The sequence below is a fragment of the Bombyx mori genome, chromosome 2 (assembly GCF_030269925.1).
Source record: "Bombyx mori chromosome 2, ASM3026992v2".
NCBI classification, from domain to species: Eukaryota; Metazoa; Arthropoda; class Insecta; order Lepidoptera; family Bombycidae; genus Bombyx; species Bombyx mori.
In genome coordinates this window covers 8174909-8191434 of record NC_085108.1, presented here as the reverse complement: position 1 = coordinate 8191434, position 16526 = coordinate 8174909, and the positions used below count along the sequence as shown (strand labels likewise).

At 40.0% G+C, this 16526-nt stretch overlaps 2 protein-coding genes across 5 annotated transcripts in view; one reads left to right on the top strand and one right to left on the bottom strand.

Moving 5' to 3' along the window:
* LOC101736094 (uncharacterized) overlaps positions 1-16526 on the bottom strand; it is a 41395-nt gene that overhangs the window by 24728 nt on the left and 141 nt on the right. The gene's annotated exons all lie outside the window — the stretch shown is intronic.
* LOC101735876 (aldo-keto reductase AKR2E4-like) lies at positions 1724-16269 on the top strand. Of its 2 annotated transcripts, none has more exons than XM_004926722.5 (7): positions 1724-1879; positions 10757-10849; positions 13153-13335; positions 13541-13657; positions 13857-14024; positions 14111-14311; positions 15774-16269. In XM_004926722.5, exons 1-7 carry the CDS (start codon positions 1832-1834, stop codon positions 15993-15995), a joined length of 1032 nt encoding a protein of 343 aa, XP_004926779.1. In that variant the 5' UTR covers positions 1724-1831; the 3' UTR covers positions 15996-16269. The 2 variants fall into 2 exon arrangements, with proteins under 2 accessions (XP_004926779.1, XP_004926780.1); XM_004926723.5 differs by lacking the exon at positions 1724-1879 and adding an exon at positions 8865-9023.

Below are 16526 nucleotides of genomic sequence, written 5' to 3'. Positions count from 1 at the left end.
ACGGAAACCGTACTGTCGGTCACTGATCAGCTGGCGATCCTCAAGATACTTCAGGAGTTGTGTATTTATTATTCGCTCCATCACCTTGGAAAGCAAGGAAGTTATCGCGATAGGCCTATAGCTCGACGGGTCCGACCGGTCACCCTTCTTGGGGATAGGGTGGACGTGGGCGGTCTTCCATGAAGACGGAACCCTGTTAGCGCAATAAGAGAGGCGATACAAACGCGTTAGCGCAGGTGTCAGCTCAGGGGCGCACGTTTTCAGAACCACTGCGGGGATGCCGTCTGGCCCACTCGACTTATGGACGTCCAGGAGTCGGAGCTCCCGCCTAACTGCACACTGTGTGAAGCAGATATCCGGCAGGGAGCTATCACACCGGGGGATGTTCGGTGGTGTGGCACCCCCGTCGTCCACAGTCGAGTTCGAGGCGAAGAGTTTGACCAGAAGGTCAGCCTTCTCTTTCGCGCTGTGGGCCAGAGTGTCATCGGACTTGCGCAGTGGTGGGAGACTAGACCTACAAAAGTTTCCTTCTGCAGCTTTGGCGAGCGACCAAAAAGCACGGCTCCCGGAGGGATAGCTCTTTAATCGCTCGCCAACTCTAGCAACGTGCTCCGACTTCGCCTTGGCAATTACCTTCTTGTAGGACCTGGAAGCGGCGTTATATTTCCGCCTTTCCCCTGAGATGTTAGGATCCCGACGTCTCCTGGCATTATCCCATGCCACGTATGCGGACCGCTTGAGGTGTGCAGCATCCCTACTGGCATTGTTATACCAGGGTCTGCTGCGACCCCCAACGGGCACTTCAGAGGAGGGAATAAACAATTCCATCCCCCGGAGCACCACGTCTTTAAGACGGTCCGCACAGACGTCAGGATCAGCAGAGGAAAAGCAGAACCGCCCCCATGGGTAGGATGCGTAAAATTCACGCAATCCATCCCAATCTGCTGACATATACCGCCAAACTCTACGATACCCGGTCGTCGTTCGACGACCAGGACGAGAGAGTGGTACGGCAGCACGAATAAGGCAGTGATCAGACGATCCAAGCGGAGCGTCGACCACCACACTGTATCCGGCCGGATCCGTGGTCAACAGAAGGTCCAACAAAGAAGGTTCGTGCCCCTCGATATCTGGGACACGGGTGGGCTGTGTCACCAGCTGGGAGAAGCCGTAGGCCAAGGCGAAATCGTAGGCAGTCCGACCCGGGAGGTCAGTGGTTCTGGACCCCAACCACTCTTGATGGTGAGCGTTAAAGTCTCCAAGAACCACCACCTCCGCAGATGGGTACTGCTCAAGCACGCGGTTAGTCCCCTCTTGCACATGCTCAAACAGAGTTGAACCTGGACGGAAAGAGACGTGCTGGGCGAAGGAAAAAGTCATGGCTCCGGAATATCCGGGAGTGGACCGGTATTGCCTCCGTCGAACAGCTGTTCCAGCTGGCTGCTGACAGAAAGGAATACAGGAAGATAACGGCCAACCTTCAGGACTGAAGAGGAACTGCAAAAAAAAAAAAAAGTAATTAATTAATATCAACGTTCTTCAAATCGGAGCTTTGCTAATCGGTTTATTTCCGCCATTTCAAGATTAAAATACCCATAATCTTTTCTAAAAATGTATGAACGAACTATTGTAAAATTTGTTAGAAACTTAATAACATACAACATTAAGTACTAAAATTCTTAATACAACCAAACCTCTTACAATAATTAGAGTTGTTATATTTGAATGCACAGTACTACTGAGACGTTTCCCGCGCGCTAACGAATTAAAATAATTTTATCCTCAACTTTGAAAGCTGATTTCTAAGTTTTGTTATATTAGTGCTTCAGACATGGCGGTGTGCGCGCGACTCCTCGTACTGTCCCTGTGGGGGCTTGGGGTGAGTACATTATTATTGAAAGAAAGAAAGAAAGAAAATCTTTATTCGCCAGAAATATAGTTTACAAGATATAGGACATAGTTTCATATATTTCGCCTGTTTAGGCATGCGAAAATTTAATTTATTCTTATATTAATTATAACACAAAATTTACTAAATCTATCTATTTTTACATTCTATCACTTCTTATTCTAATATTTTATTATGTACAACACTTATCATTTAAAAATTCTTGCACACTATAATAAGCCTTGTCTATTAGCCATAAATATAATTTTCTTTTAAATTGAGTTAGTGGAAGATCTCTTATGCTGTTTGGTATCTTATTAAATATTCTGATAGTCATAGGATAACAGTTTGTATGGTAGTAACGAGTATTTATACTTGGTAACATTAGTTTAGTAGGGTATCTTGTATTAAATTGACAGTACTCGCCACACGATTTTGATTCTTTACTAGCCTAGAGATATCTGATGCTGGGCAACTACGCCGTTAAAAATGCTCCTTAATTATTGTTTATTTTGTTTTTATTGTTACGTATATTCGTACGATGAACAGGTTTGTTGGTTCTTTGTTTATTGCATACAAGCGGCCCGCTCCGGCTCCGCTCGGGTCTTTAACAAAAATTTCAACGATATTTGACGTTGTTTCATTTTTTTAAATAAAAGAACACTTATTGCGGCATAACTATAAATGTTAGACATATGCTGTCCCGACACTTTCTGTAAATTATAATGTATTCTACAAAGTCGTATTACATTATTTTATTCTACCATCAATAGTTTTCGCAGGGCACGTAATGTAAAGAATATTTTAAGTAATTTTTTTACACGTTGGGTTACATTATTGGAGTTTAAGTAAGGATCCGTAATTTTTTTCAAAAAAGATTATAGCCTATGTCACTCGGGAATAGTGTAGCTTCCAAACAGTGAAAGCATTTTTCAAATCGGTTCAGTAGTTTCGGAGCCTTTTCAATACAAACAAACAAACAAATCTTTCCTCTTTATAATATTAAGTATAAAAGTATAGATATTTAAAAATATAGAAGCGTAGATATCAGTATCAGGTTCCCACGATACGTCCTATTTAGGGGACAGGCGACAGTGCGGTTCGGCCCTGTAATATTTTTATTATTTCACAAGATCATTACTTCAATCGAGACTTTCAACTGAGTTAATGTCGGTTTTTGTGCTGTGGTGTTCATTTTTTTTAATCCTACCTAAGCCTTCAGAGGCTATATTAGCGTAACCCTAACGTGTAGGTGAGCTCTCGGGGCTCAAACCAGGAGGCGTTGCTAACACTGGCCCTAGCAAGAGCCGTGCTTCGCAAAATCTATCACCAGATCGAAAACGCGACCCACTGAGAAGATCTGGCGAGAAAACTCAGTGGGCTGAGTGTTTATAGGCTTCGATGTTGTCTATGGTACACATAGCTGCACTGTATATCTGCAGAGGAATACCCAGTCCAGCAATCAAGTGATCAACTCCCAGCCCATCCGTAAAAACCAATTCCTCCTACCTTAACATATTTCATTGAAGCCTCAATGGCTTGTAGCGGAGCTAGTGCTACTCTTCAAGCCAGATGCATGAACGATTTGAAGAGTCAGACAACATGTTGATAGTGGTGTTTTTTTATTCAGTGACACTGTTCTTTTTCCTGAAGTTAATTATAACAAAAGTGTCTTCTTTGCAATTTTTAAATGGGGCTTAATAAATTTTTTAATACACATTTATTACTTTGGCATTGTTATATTATGTAACGGAAACTTCGAACATCATTGTCAATGATTTTAAGACTTCGGATTAAATTGAATATTTGCTCACGCGTCAAGGACCGATCGCGATACAACGGTATGCATAGGTCTAGCTCACTATCAGGTAACCATTCACTATCAGGTGGGACCTATGCTCGTCTGTCTACAAGGCCAATAAAAAAATTTATCATAAATATCGCTCTAATATCCTGAGCAGTTTTAAAAAAAGACTCGTTAATTTGTCAATTAAATAAATTAAACAACTATTTTTAAGGTTGTAAGTACTTTTGAAGTGAAACTTCCTTATCGGCGTTGGAAAAAAATTTACCGTCACATTTTTCGGTTACGCGTCACTTTTTTCCGTTACGCGCCATCTGTTTTGTATTCATGTCTATGATAATAAAATCCTTTTGTTTAAACTTTATCTAATTTAACTTTTTTGTATTCATGTCTATGATAATAAAATCCTTTTGTTTAAACTTTATCTAATTTAACTTTTTTGTATTCATGTCTATGATAATAAAATCCTTTTGTTTAAACTTTATCTAATTTAACTTTATTTAACCAATTTCTAGAAAGTTGCATGTAGATCATTTTTCGAAAAATAAGGCCATAAACAAGTTTCACTTCTTACGTGTGTACACTAGTACACGCACACATTTTTTTTATATTAAACAATGTGTTGTTTGGACCTGCAATTGGGTATTGCATCAGCGTTTTAAATGTATATACACTGATGATAGACTCTTAACTAATAAGCAGCTGTTGTTTATGTTGTGTCGTCGATGGTGGCGGATGACGTGTGCCGTTGCATAAAATGCTTGGCTCGGATGACTCGATTCTAAAAAATTTCCTTTTTTTTTTCCTACCTAAGCTGATAGCCTTGAGAGGCTATTTCAGCGTAACCGTGGCTAGTAGGTGAGCTCACGGGGCTCAAACCTGACGACGATGCTAACACGAACCCTAGCAAGAGCCGTGCTTCGCAGAATCTACCACCGGATCGGAAACGCGACCCACTGAGAAGATCCGGCAAGAAACTCAGTGGGCTGTGTCTGAGAGTTAATTTACTCGTCGAGCCCTTCGTCGCAAGCGACGGGTTCGACGAGAACGGTGACCGGTGCTTGAAGTACCTAAAAGCACCGTTAGTGGATCGGGAGGATCCGAGATGACGTGCTTTGGGCGACGTCGACTGCTTTCCATTCTGTCCGCAGGATCGGGAATGTAGTTACCGGCGGCCACGATGAGAGGGTTCTCGTGTCGTGCCGCTTTATCGAAGTGGAAAAACGACCCGTGTGACCACCCGGTTACATTTTATATGCAGTCATTAACAATGTCATTAAGCAAGAACGCGTTTTAATAACTGTGATCACTTAGCGAACAGTGATAACACTAAAATAGTGAATAATCAGTAAACTCAATACTTTTTTTAAATAACATCACGAATACGATTGTGTTTTATCTTTATTCTTGGTTTTACTAACCAGTAGTGACCTGAGCGCTATCGTTGCTTACCCTGAGGTTAACTTTAACGGTTTGGTGAACTCATCCTTGTAATCTTAAAGGCCAATGCCGGTATTAACATGAACCTTCGAAATCTATAGTTTCCTAACTTAACCGCGGATAGTCTTGAGGGAATTTTTCGGCTTCACCGCACGGTTAGGCGATCTGGTCCACTGAGAAACTCCAATGGCTTTACCCGTAGGTTAAGTAGCATTTTTCGGCGAAAACAATGGCCGGTGCTTGGAGAGTCTAACAGCACAGAGAGTGGATCAGGAGGATCCGCCATGACGTGCTTAGGTTTATGGCGGCTGTGTATTTCCCGGTCGTCTGGGTCGGACGAGGAGTATGTAGTTGGCGGCGATCGCGATAAGAAGGTTATCGGGTGGCACCGCTTTTTCGAAGAATAAAAATTGAATGCAATCTGCCTCGGCGCGCGGGGCTCTAGCTAATGTCTTGAACTACCTATCCGCTAGGGGATAGATTATTCTGGCTTATTACTTTAGCGAGATCTGTTTACATAGTTTAATTTCCGGACTTTGGACATACCTAGTCAGGTCATAAATTCTGTCACATGTTTAATGTAAAATAATTGAAACAAGTTTATTCATTATGTAACCATTCATATACCAAAATGAACTTAATAAAACATAGATTCTTATGACACTAAAGTTTATTCAAAATGACCTCCGTGATTTTGAATACAGGCCTTCAATCTGCGCGGCCAGTCGTCTATCGCAGCACGAACGAGGTCCATGTCAATATCGGCGGCTGCCTTAATCAAGGATGTCTTGAGTGACTCCAAATTGGGATGAGGCTTTGAGCACGCCTTTTCCTCCAAGTGTTGCCATATCTTGTAATCTAACGGATTCATATCTGGACTGGAGGAGGGCCAGTCTTCATGCCGGATGAAGTCGATTTCACGCGCCGCCAGCCAGTCTTGTGTCCTCTGCGCTCTATGAGCTGGCGCCGAATCTTGTTGGAATACCCAGTGCCTGTTATTGAACATGGTATGAGAAACAGGTTCCACAAGGTTCGTCAGGACTGTATTTTGATACACAACTGCATTCGTTTTTACACCTTTCTCACAAAAATGTACCTCTGTTAAGCCCCAATAAGAAACTCCCAACCATACCATGAGCGAGGATGGAAAATGACCTCGTTGGACAGGCGGAACGCGGTTGCTCGCTTCTTCACTACTGTGTGCGTACACCTTATCATTTTGTTTGTTGTAGCTCTCTTCTACGGTAAAAATTTTTTCATCCGAAAAAATTATTTCCCGATATTTTTTTCCCGCGTACCGCTTCAACAAAGCGCGGCATCTCTTTAGTCTCAGGTCCATTAGACGAGCATTCAAACGATGTCCTGTTTTTCTTCGATATGCCCGAAGCCCTAGTCTTCATTTAACACCCTTTTCACCGTGGTTCTGCTTAACCCCATCTGAAGGGCCAACAGTTTCTGTTTACGTTTGGGATTTCTTTGAATTCGCGCCTTCACAGCTTTTATCACTGCTGGAGTCCTAACAGACCGAGGGAGACCACTTCTTGACCTGTCATCTACACTAGAGTCTTCATTGTATCGTTTGATGGTACGATAAACGAATCTTTTGGTTATATTAAAATTTTTCAGTATGTTAAAAATTTGAATTGGCGCGTAACCGCAACGATGCAACGCAATAACTGCAACACGGTCTTCTTTAAGCGTCCATTCCATATTTAAAAATGAGTAAAATTCTAAAAGTATACATTTTTATTTTCATGAACAATTCGAAATTCGAATTCAATAAACTTTTTTGTGGCCAGCATTCTAAAAGAAAAGTTTTTACTGTGTGACAATACTTATGACCTGACTAGTTATATACTGTGGGTATAAATGTTTACTTTTACATTATAGACTAGATGAAAATTATTCTTCATCGCATCGATGGTAGCCGGGTGAGTCGCTACACCGGATAGTATCCAACCCTTCTTGCCGCACTGATTTACCTAAAATACTCTTAGAGACACTTATTTCATTGAAATCAGCTAAAAAAGCTCTGAGATGTTAACGTTAGTTTCTGGATTCACTTTTGATGATTTTAGGCTCCCCCAGCACCGGTCACCGATCATTGGCCAGTAGATTCAGCGAAGCACTGCCCTAACAAGGGCTTTTGTGAGCAATTTATTCAGGTTGTGCCCATAAGCTTACCTACCCGTCCGGACGTGGTTGGAACAGCCCCTTAGGCTACCGGCGATTAAAAAAAACCCATAACTAAATTCCACTGAAAAAAAAAAAAACCTGTTATAAGTATAAACTTTAGGGTATACCTACACGCCTTAAGTTGAACCGCTCGTTAATTACCTATAATTACACGTGGGATTGAATGAACATATTAGGAAATTCACTGCCGCCTGTGCTAATGTGCTAATGTCTACAAAAGAATAGAATTATTACATACCTATTGCACACCAATCTTACAAAAACGAAACTTAAGTTTATTTTATAAATTAGTGCCCTTGTACTCTGTATCCTTATTGTCGTGTTTTTTCTAACAGCTGTGTTTACAAAACATATTTAAAAAAAAAAAAAAATAATGAAATAAGTTGCAATAATTTCATACATTTGAAACTAATCGAGATATAAGAAAACAATTCAGAGGAGTAGAGGGTACTCATAAAACAATTTTACAGAACCGTATTCAGTGGCCGTATTAGGGGGCATTATTTGAGTTTTTTCTAGAATTAATTTTGTAACATGCCATCACGTGGTTCTAGAATTAATTGCCCTTGGTGTATCGGGAGAGCTGTCATATTTTTATTCCAAGGCGGCATCAACGGCGACCAGCATCTTGACAGTGTCCGAATCGCAGCTATGCCGACGTTCATGAGGACTGAGCCAACCTGGGGCTCTCGCTTCAAACTATTTTCTCTTATTCTATTATTCTATGTTCCGTGAAACCGATTTTCTCATTTGCTTTGCAATTACGTGGACTTTAACAGTACTAGATGGGCTGGCGGTACCAACCCGCGCGAGCTCCCATCACTCCCGGCCGCTGGCTTAACAAATATAGTTAGAGTATCTCTGGATAACTATACTGAGACCTTAGAACTTATATCTCAAGGAGGGTGGCGCATTTACGTCATAGATGTTTATGGGCTACAGTAACCACTTAACACCAAGTGGGCTGTAAGCACGTCCATCCATCTAAGCAATAAAAAAAATCTCGGTTTATTGCTATTAATCTGGGCAGGGTTTTCCGACCGGGTTCAGTTGAGTGGAATCAGTATCCTAGTAAAATATGTTTAGTACTGTGAATTTAAGTACACACTGGTTCTTGTCTGTGCACGGTGCATAGCACAGAAGATGCCACCTTGGAGTCGGTGGATGTGGAATATTTCAAAAAGGACAAATAGAAAAATTCAATTCTCGTTGCCAATGAAAAGGAATGTCGATGATACTGACCGTGCAGGTTATCTACCTGGCTTCATTTTTTTTTTTTTAAGAGATTTTATGACCTGGTTACTGAGACCTTTAAGTCATGTCTTATTTTACTTTATATTCTTGATTTTATGAAAAATGATAATATGGAGTGAAATGAAATGAAGATGATTAATTTGAAACATTAATCAACTGGGATGAAATTTAATGAAATGAGATGATATGGGATGAAATATAATGAAATGAGATGATATGGGATGAAATATAATCGCAGTAAAATGGTGGTCATTTACTGAGATTACCTGGCTTCAATACAATTCTGTCCATAGATAGTACACTTAATACAACTCTGTCGTTCTTTCCTTATTCATCGCATTGTGTATCTGGCGTCAGTCACAATTCGCTCGGGCATCGCGACAATATAAATCTACTATTTGCAGTTTAGTTGAATAGTTTCTTGTTGAAAATCTAACAGAAGTAAGTTAAAATAATCATATTTTTAACGTTTGAAGTCTAATATGTTTAAATGTCAGCCATTTTCGTAATTCTATATTTTTAGACTATAATAAAAATATAATTATACTCGTGGTGGTATGAGCCGACGCACGGGTACTTAGCTACAAGAGTCCTGTCCATTTTTGTCGTGAAGCAGCATGCGTTCCGGTTTCCAAGAATTTCATATATTATGTTTAAACTATAATAATAATAATTATTATTATTTATTTATTTCTCTCTTAAAGGTATAGTACAAATGCAAATGGAAATTAACCTTATAATTTATTTTGTAAGCCTTTGAAAGAGCTGAAGTCTGTACTAGGTTCAAAGACCTGTATTACTGATCCCCAGGCTCCTTCCTTCTTAGGATAGATTAGGTTAGGTTAAGTCGTGAACCGATGTTGCGGACTAGTGTTGAGAGATCATTAGGTGTTATCATTTAAGGTCATTACAAACTACTCTAGGGTCAAACTACCCTAATTAAACTGCTTTCCCGGTTTAATCTCGCGTTTATTACTGTCATTATACTTTTAATTTATTGTCAATTCCCGTGATCACGGACGACTGTATAGAAAGTGAAACATCGGAAATAACATAGGTACTTTACTAAAATAAAATAAAAACTCGAAATTAAAATGTAAAAGTAGTTTTGATTGTGTCCACGTCGCGCGAAGGCCGGAGATAATATTAAACTACCTTCCCGCGTTGACTTTTTTTTCCTACCTATGCTGATAGCCTTGAGAGGCTTTTTGAGCGTAACCTTAACTAGTAGGTGAGCTCACGGGGCTCAAGCCTGACGACATTGCTAACACAAACCCTAGCAATAGCCGTGCTTCGCAGAATCTACCACCGGATCGGAAACGCGACCCACTGAGAAGATTCGGCGAGAAACTCAGTGGGCTGTGTCTGAGGGTTAATTTACTCGTCGAGCTCTTCGTCGCAAGCGACGGGTTCGACGAGAACGATGACCAGTGCTTGAGGTACCTAGAAGCACCGTTAGTGGATCGGGAGGATCCGAAATGACGTGCTTTGGGCGACGTCGACTGCTTTCATAATTCCCGATTCTGTCCGTAGGATCGGAAATGATTCCGCGTCGACGTTGAAGTGCCTTAATTATTATTACAAATTAGACGCGCACAACTTTTTATGTTTGAAGTTCGACCTCTAGACGACCTTATGGACGTCTGGAGGTCTTAAATCTTAAGATATTTTGTACTGCATTTATCACTTTTATCTTTCTTGCAGAACCAACTCCATATCTCGAAAAATATCTACTCTATTATATTATCCGCTGGCGACTTTTATATATTGTTATTGAGTACCTGTTAGTTGAGTATATTCGTTCATTATTTTTCGTCACACTTTACTGTTTTTTTTTAATTTCTTAGAAATTAATTTCAATTTATTTAGCCTATCTTAAAGTTGACTTGTTTCATTGGGTATACAGATAATATATATAATGTATAATGGCGTCAATCTATTGTACCGAACACCCTAGATTTGTAGGAAGTTTGTTATTTTTTTGTCATTCAAATTTTTTATGAAATGATAAAGTAAAAGAATGTAACTAGAAGTAGCTTATATATTAGACTTCATATGATCGTGACAGCTATAGCCTATGGGCTCCGATAACTGCTCAACACCAGACAGCACCAGATGCCGCCAGATTTTTTGTCCATCTAAAGCAATATTAAAGAAACATTTTCATTTCTCAGCTGGCGTCAACGATGGAAGTGCCCTCGTTAAAAATGAACAACGGCAGAGACATGCCCGCCATCGGCCTGGGCACGTACCTTGGGTTTGATCAGGTAATTATATCATGTATATCAACACACCTATTAGACCAAATATATCGTTCTATTTTTCGTGGTTCAAGGACATGAGTAATCAGCAATAAGTAAGGGGTTAATAAACCTTAAGGTGAAGATTCCGATAACCACCTCAAAGAGCGATAAACAAGAACAAAATATGTACAAAACGTAAACACGTTGAAGTTACTTTAAAAAAAAAAACAAGCATTTTATTTATATTGGTGCGATAAAACCGCATTTCTTAGAACCCAGAAGAGCGCTTATAAGCTCATTAGTTCATTCCTAAACGATTTGGGACTTAATTAAATTTATTGTTAATTTTCAAGCAATTATATGCTCCAAATACATATCAAATTAAGCTACCAGTTATGTGTTACACATAAGGAAAATACTTAGTCTGGCCATAAATACTGTTACAATTAAAAATAAACAAAATATTACATTTGAATTTGGAATCTGTCATTTTTATATGATTGCTCATTGAGTTTTCTCATTTTGGCGCCAATACATTGTACAATATTTTGCGATAATAAAATGGAGTGGGGTGATAAAGAGAACCGAATCGCTGTGATTGCATTACACAAAGTAGGTATGGGGCCAAAAACAATTTTTAAAACTCTCCATACGCTTGGTATTAGTAAAATGTTTGTGTACCGGGCTATTAATAGGTGCAATGAGACCTCCTCTGTTTGTGACAGAAAAAGATCTGGCCGTCTACGTAGTGTTCGTACGAAAAAGGTGGTCAAAACAGTAAGGGAAAGAATTCGAAGAAGTCCTGCCCGAAAACAAAATATTTTATCTCGGGAGATAAAGATAGCACCTAGAACCATGTCGCGTATTTTAAAAGATGACTTGGGACTTGCAGCCTTTATGAGACGTACTGGTCATTTCTTAAATGATAATTTAAAAGAGAATAGGGTGGTAAAATCGAAACAACTACTGAAGCGGTACGCAAAGGGAGGTCATAGAAAAATTTTGTTTACGGATGAGAAATTTTTTACAATTGAGCAACATTTTAACAAACAAAATGACCGTATTTATGCTCAAAGCTCTAAGGAAGCTTCCCAATTAGTCGACAGAGTGCAACGTGGGTACTATCCGACTTCAGTGATGACTTGGTGGGGTATTAGCTATGAAGGAGTGACTGAGCCATACTTTTGCGAAAAAGGTATCAAAACATCGGCACAAGTATATCAAGATACCATTTTGGAGAAGGTAGTGAAGCCCCTTAATAAAACCATGTTCAATAATCAAGAATGGTCCTTCCAGCAAGACTCGGCACCAGGTCATAAACCTCGGTTAACGCAGTCTTAGTTGGAAACGAACGTTTCGGACTTCATCAGAGCTGATGACTAGTCGTCGTCTAGTCCCGATCTTAATCCGCTGGATTATGATTTATGGTCAGTTTTAGAGAGTACGGCTTGCTCTAAACTCCATGATAATTTGGAGTCCCTAAAACAATCCGTACGATTGGCAGTGAAAAATTTTCCCATGAAAAGAGTGCGTGCTTCTATTGATAGCTGGCCTCAACGTTTAAAGGACTGTATTGCAGCCAATGGAGACAACTTCGAATAAGCTTTTTATACTTGAAATTGTTTTATATTTATGTATTAAACTAACACACTGTAAAAGTAATAGATGTTATTTGCAATAGATTTTTTATTATTTTTAATTGTAACAGTATTTATGGCCAGACTAAGTATACACACACTCGTAACGCATGTACAACGTCTAAATTACTACCGAAAAAAAAACAATTGTGGATGGTACTTTCATGGACCAACAGCATAATTTATTTCTATTCTAAATAACTCACATGCAGCGAGATGCATTTCTGTCGAAAATAGACGATGCAGCGGGTGAGGGCTTACCGGAATGTACTACGCGTGTGGCTCTATGGGTCCCCCTCATCAAATGTCATGCTGAGAATTTCGGTTTGTTATTTTAAGACTTTTGCGTCCGGGTGTCGGCTTAGAATAGTACCACCCCGAGGGCGTCGTATAAAGCGTATTGTACCGGCCAACTTTGAACGCTAATTGGCTTTTTTCTGGTGGTAGAGGGGCATATTGTTAGACCGCGGTACGTTCCGCCATTTTGACTATTTTGAATTCAAACCGGAACTCATACATAACAGAGGTATTCAATATCAAACTACTAATCAAATCGACCCTCCAGAGGCTTTATCGTGATAAAACCTCTAGTTTGCTTTTTGATATATCGACTGAATGTATTTGGAGGCTGGGTTGTCATCGACGGAACTAAGCTTCGAAGCTCCCGGTCAACAATGTGGGTTATTTCAGAACGGCGTAGTGAAGTCCAAGGACAAGCAGCTCCGTGATGTTGTAATGCGCGCCATAGATGTCGGATACCGTCATTTCGATACCGCCTCCGTTTACGAAACTGAACAAGAAATTGGAGAAGCCGTGAAGATGAAGGTAGAGGAAGGAGTCGTCAAAAGAGAAGATATCTTTATCACTACTAAGGTATTTGATTTGAAATCTCTTTTTTTTATTTGCCTAATTAATAAAGGCGAGGAAGGTATAACCAAACACAAGTGACAGTATTGACTCGACATTTTCTAAAGATGTCCTCCATGTAAGGAACTAAGGACATTGGTTCGTCGGATCTTTGCTAAAGGCCTAGATTATAAGTTTGCTGTTTCTAAATCGTGTTGCTCAATTGTTTCAGCTGTGGAATACCCAGCACCGGAGAACTGAAGTAGCCCAAGCTATAAACGATTCACTGAAGAAACTAGGTCTGGATTATATAGATCTTTATTTGATGCACTGGCCCATTGGATTAAATGTAAGATCCTTCGTCATTAAATTTATAAAACTTACACTCATTTAAGTCACATACTACGCTGTAATATCATCAATTTAGGTGTTTTTAATGACTACCCGGTATTATGAACTATTTGAATATCCTACCTGGTTTGAACAAAATGAAGATACCAAAAGCTTAATGTTTTAATTGTATAAAAAAATATTTTGTTATTTAATAGGCCGATTATAGTCATTCGGACGTAGACTTCATGGAGACCTGGCGAGGATTGGAAGATGCTCAGCGAATGGGTATAGTTAAAGGCATCGGACTGTCTAACTTCAACAAGCAGCAGTTGGAGAGGGTGCTGAAGGAAGGCACTATCAAACCTGATGCTATTCAAATAGAGGTAGAGATGTGTTTGGATGCTGCCAGACTCTTGCCAGATTGCAAGTTGCTTTTGTTACTATCAAGTACATTTGTTTTTACTTATAGGTTCACCTCCAAAACGTTCAGAAAGAAATGGTGGAATTTTGTCAGTCTGAAGGTGTTGTAGTCATGGGCTATTCTCCTTTCGGTTCCTTGGTAGCCAGACATGGTTCGACAGTCGAAGGGCCCAAGATCGACGATCCAGTGCTCAGCTCCATCGCCCAGAAATACGGGAAGACCACTCCTCAAATTGTCTTGAGATGGCAGGTTAGTATTTGAAGAGAATTTTTACTGTTATTCATTGGCTGCGATGGAGAGACAATTTTAGGGCCAATCCAGCTAGAGTGCCGACGTTTGCCATAAGACGTCGTTCAAGTAATTGAAAGCTCAAATGCATTGGTAAGTGTATTCAAATCGAGATTTAAGTGGGGATAACTGAGTTTCCTTTGGTGTTACTGCGCAGGATTCCGCACTATCAAGGTCTGATAAAATTCTTCAAAACAGTACACGGACTGGTAATGCTCCATTTCCTTAAACCAGTATTTAGCGTATATGCGATTTTTTTTTTTTTTTATTGCTTACATGAGTGGACGAGCTCACAGCCCACCTGGTGTTAAGTGGTTACTGGAGCCCATATACATCTACAACGTAAATGCGCCACCCACCTTGAGATATAAGTTCTAAGGTCTCAATTATAGTTACAACTGCTGCCCCACCCTTCAAACCGAAACGCATTACTGCTTCACGGCAGAAATAGGCAGGGTGGTGGTACCTACCCGTGCGGACTCACAAGAGGTCCTACCACCAGTAAATATGATGATCCACGAGCTCATTAAAATAAAGCTTTTACTATGGAGCACGAGGGTCGCAGTTTATCTATCACTGTTTCATAATGAAAATTAAGTCCCAAGCCAAACAAAATTACCAGACCCCAAGTCAGCATCAGTTCTTTGTGAGCAATGAAGCGGAAACGTCAGTTGCTTTACAAATAAAACTTAAGACTGTAGTTAGATCAATAATCAAATCGCACAACACCTCAATCTCCCGTGACCACTACTGGCAATTGTAATATACTCCGAGTGCGGTGTCGGCTTAAAGTACTATGGACCATTCCCGTAGTTATCGGAAGGTGACTCAGGGATTAATCTACTAAACGTCTTGCGTTCCAAGGCCGAGATAGACCTCTTGTCTAAAGATAGGCGTGGTAGTGTGGTATTCAACAACCTACGCGATAAAAAGTTGATAATATTAAGAGCGAGATCAGGTCGTAAAAGGTGTGGTAAGTCAATTATTAATTAGATAGCGAGCAAGGCTTCAAATTACTCACTCGGCGCCGTGTGACGTCATTCGGGACACGGAGACGTCAGTAATTGCTCCTCCCGATAGGTACGACGGTGAAGGAATAACATCGTGTAATAAAAATCAAACCCGCAAAATTATAATTTGTGGTAGGACCTCTTGTGAGTCCGCGCGGGTAGGTACCACCACCCTGCCTATTTCTGCCGTGAAGCAGTAATGCGTTTCGGTTTGAAGGGTGCGGCAATCGTTGTAACTATACTGGGACCTTAGAACTTATATCTCAAGGTGGGTGGCGCATTTACGTTGTAGATGTCTATGGGCTCCAGTAACCACTTAACATCTGGTAGGCTGTGAGCTCGTCCACCCATCTAAGCAATAAAAAAAAGGTAAAGTACTTAGGTCGATTTAATAGAAACCTTGTAATTTTCAGATTGAGCGCAAAGTCGTGCCAATCCCCAAAACCGTCAACCCGAAACGCCTGGAGGAGAACATTAACATCTTCGACTTCACTCTTACACCAGACGAGGTCGAGAAGATTAACGGGTTCGATACACATACCAGATACACCCTGCCGTCGTTTTGGCAGAACCACCCGTATTACCCGTTCGACAAGGTTGATAATCCCATCGCTGACCCTTTTATTAAGGTATAGGATGGATTCCACTGTCATCATCACGGCGTTACTGTGTTTTAATGTCGTCTCGCGAGTTGCAGATCATTTAAAACACTTTTTAATTACATCTTGTGTTTGTTTCATTCATTTTCGAAATTTTAAGAGTATCAAATTGTACTAATTGTACTGATTATACAAACAAAATGAACACATGATTAATAAATCGTGTTTTAATCAATTTTGAAAAGTTTTATTTTTATATTTTTTATATTCTTATATATCATGTGTGGTGTACAATAAAAACAAAAGCAAATGAAGTTGTTTAATTACTGTATCTATTTATCTCCTTGAACATCCAACATGAACTAAGTAGGTACGTGCGTAGTTCAGTAGTAAAGATGGGTTAATACCGATATTTGTCAATATTAGCTAATATTAATATATTCATGATGTAATATTATAATACCTTAACTAATACGTGAATATCCTGATATCTTAATATACTTCGATAAAACGGGTAAACGAGTTACACTTAATACGGTATTCGTAATACAAGCTGTATTACGAATA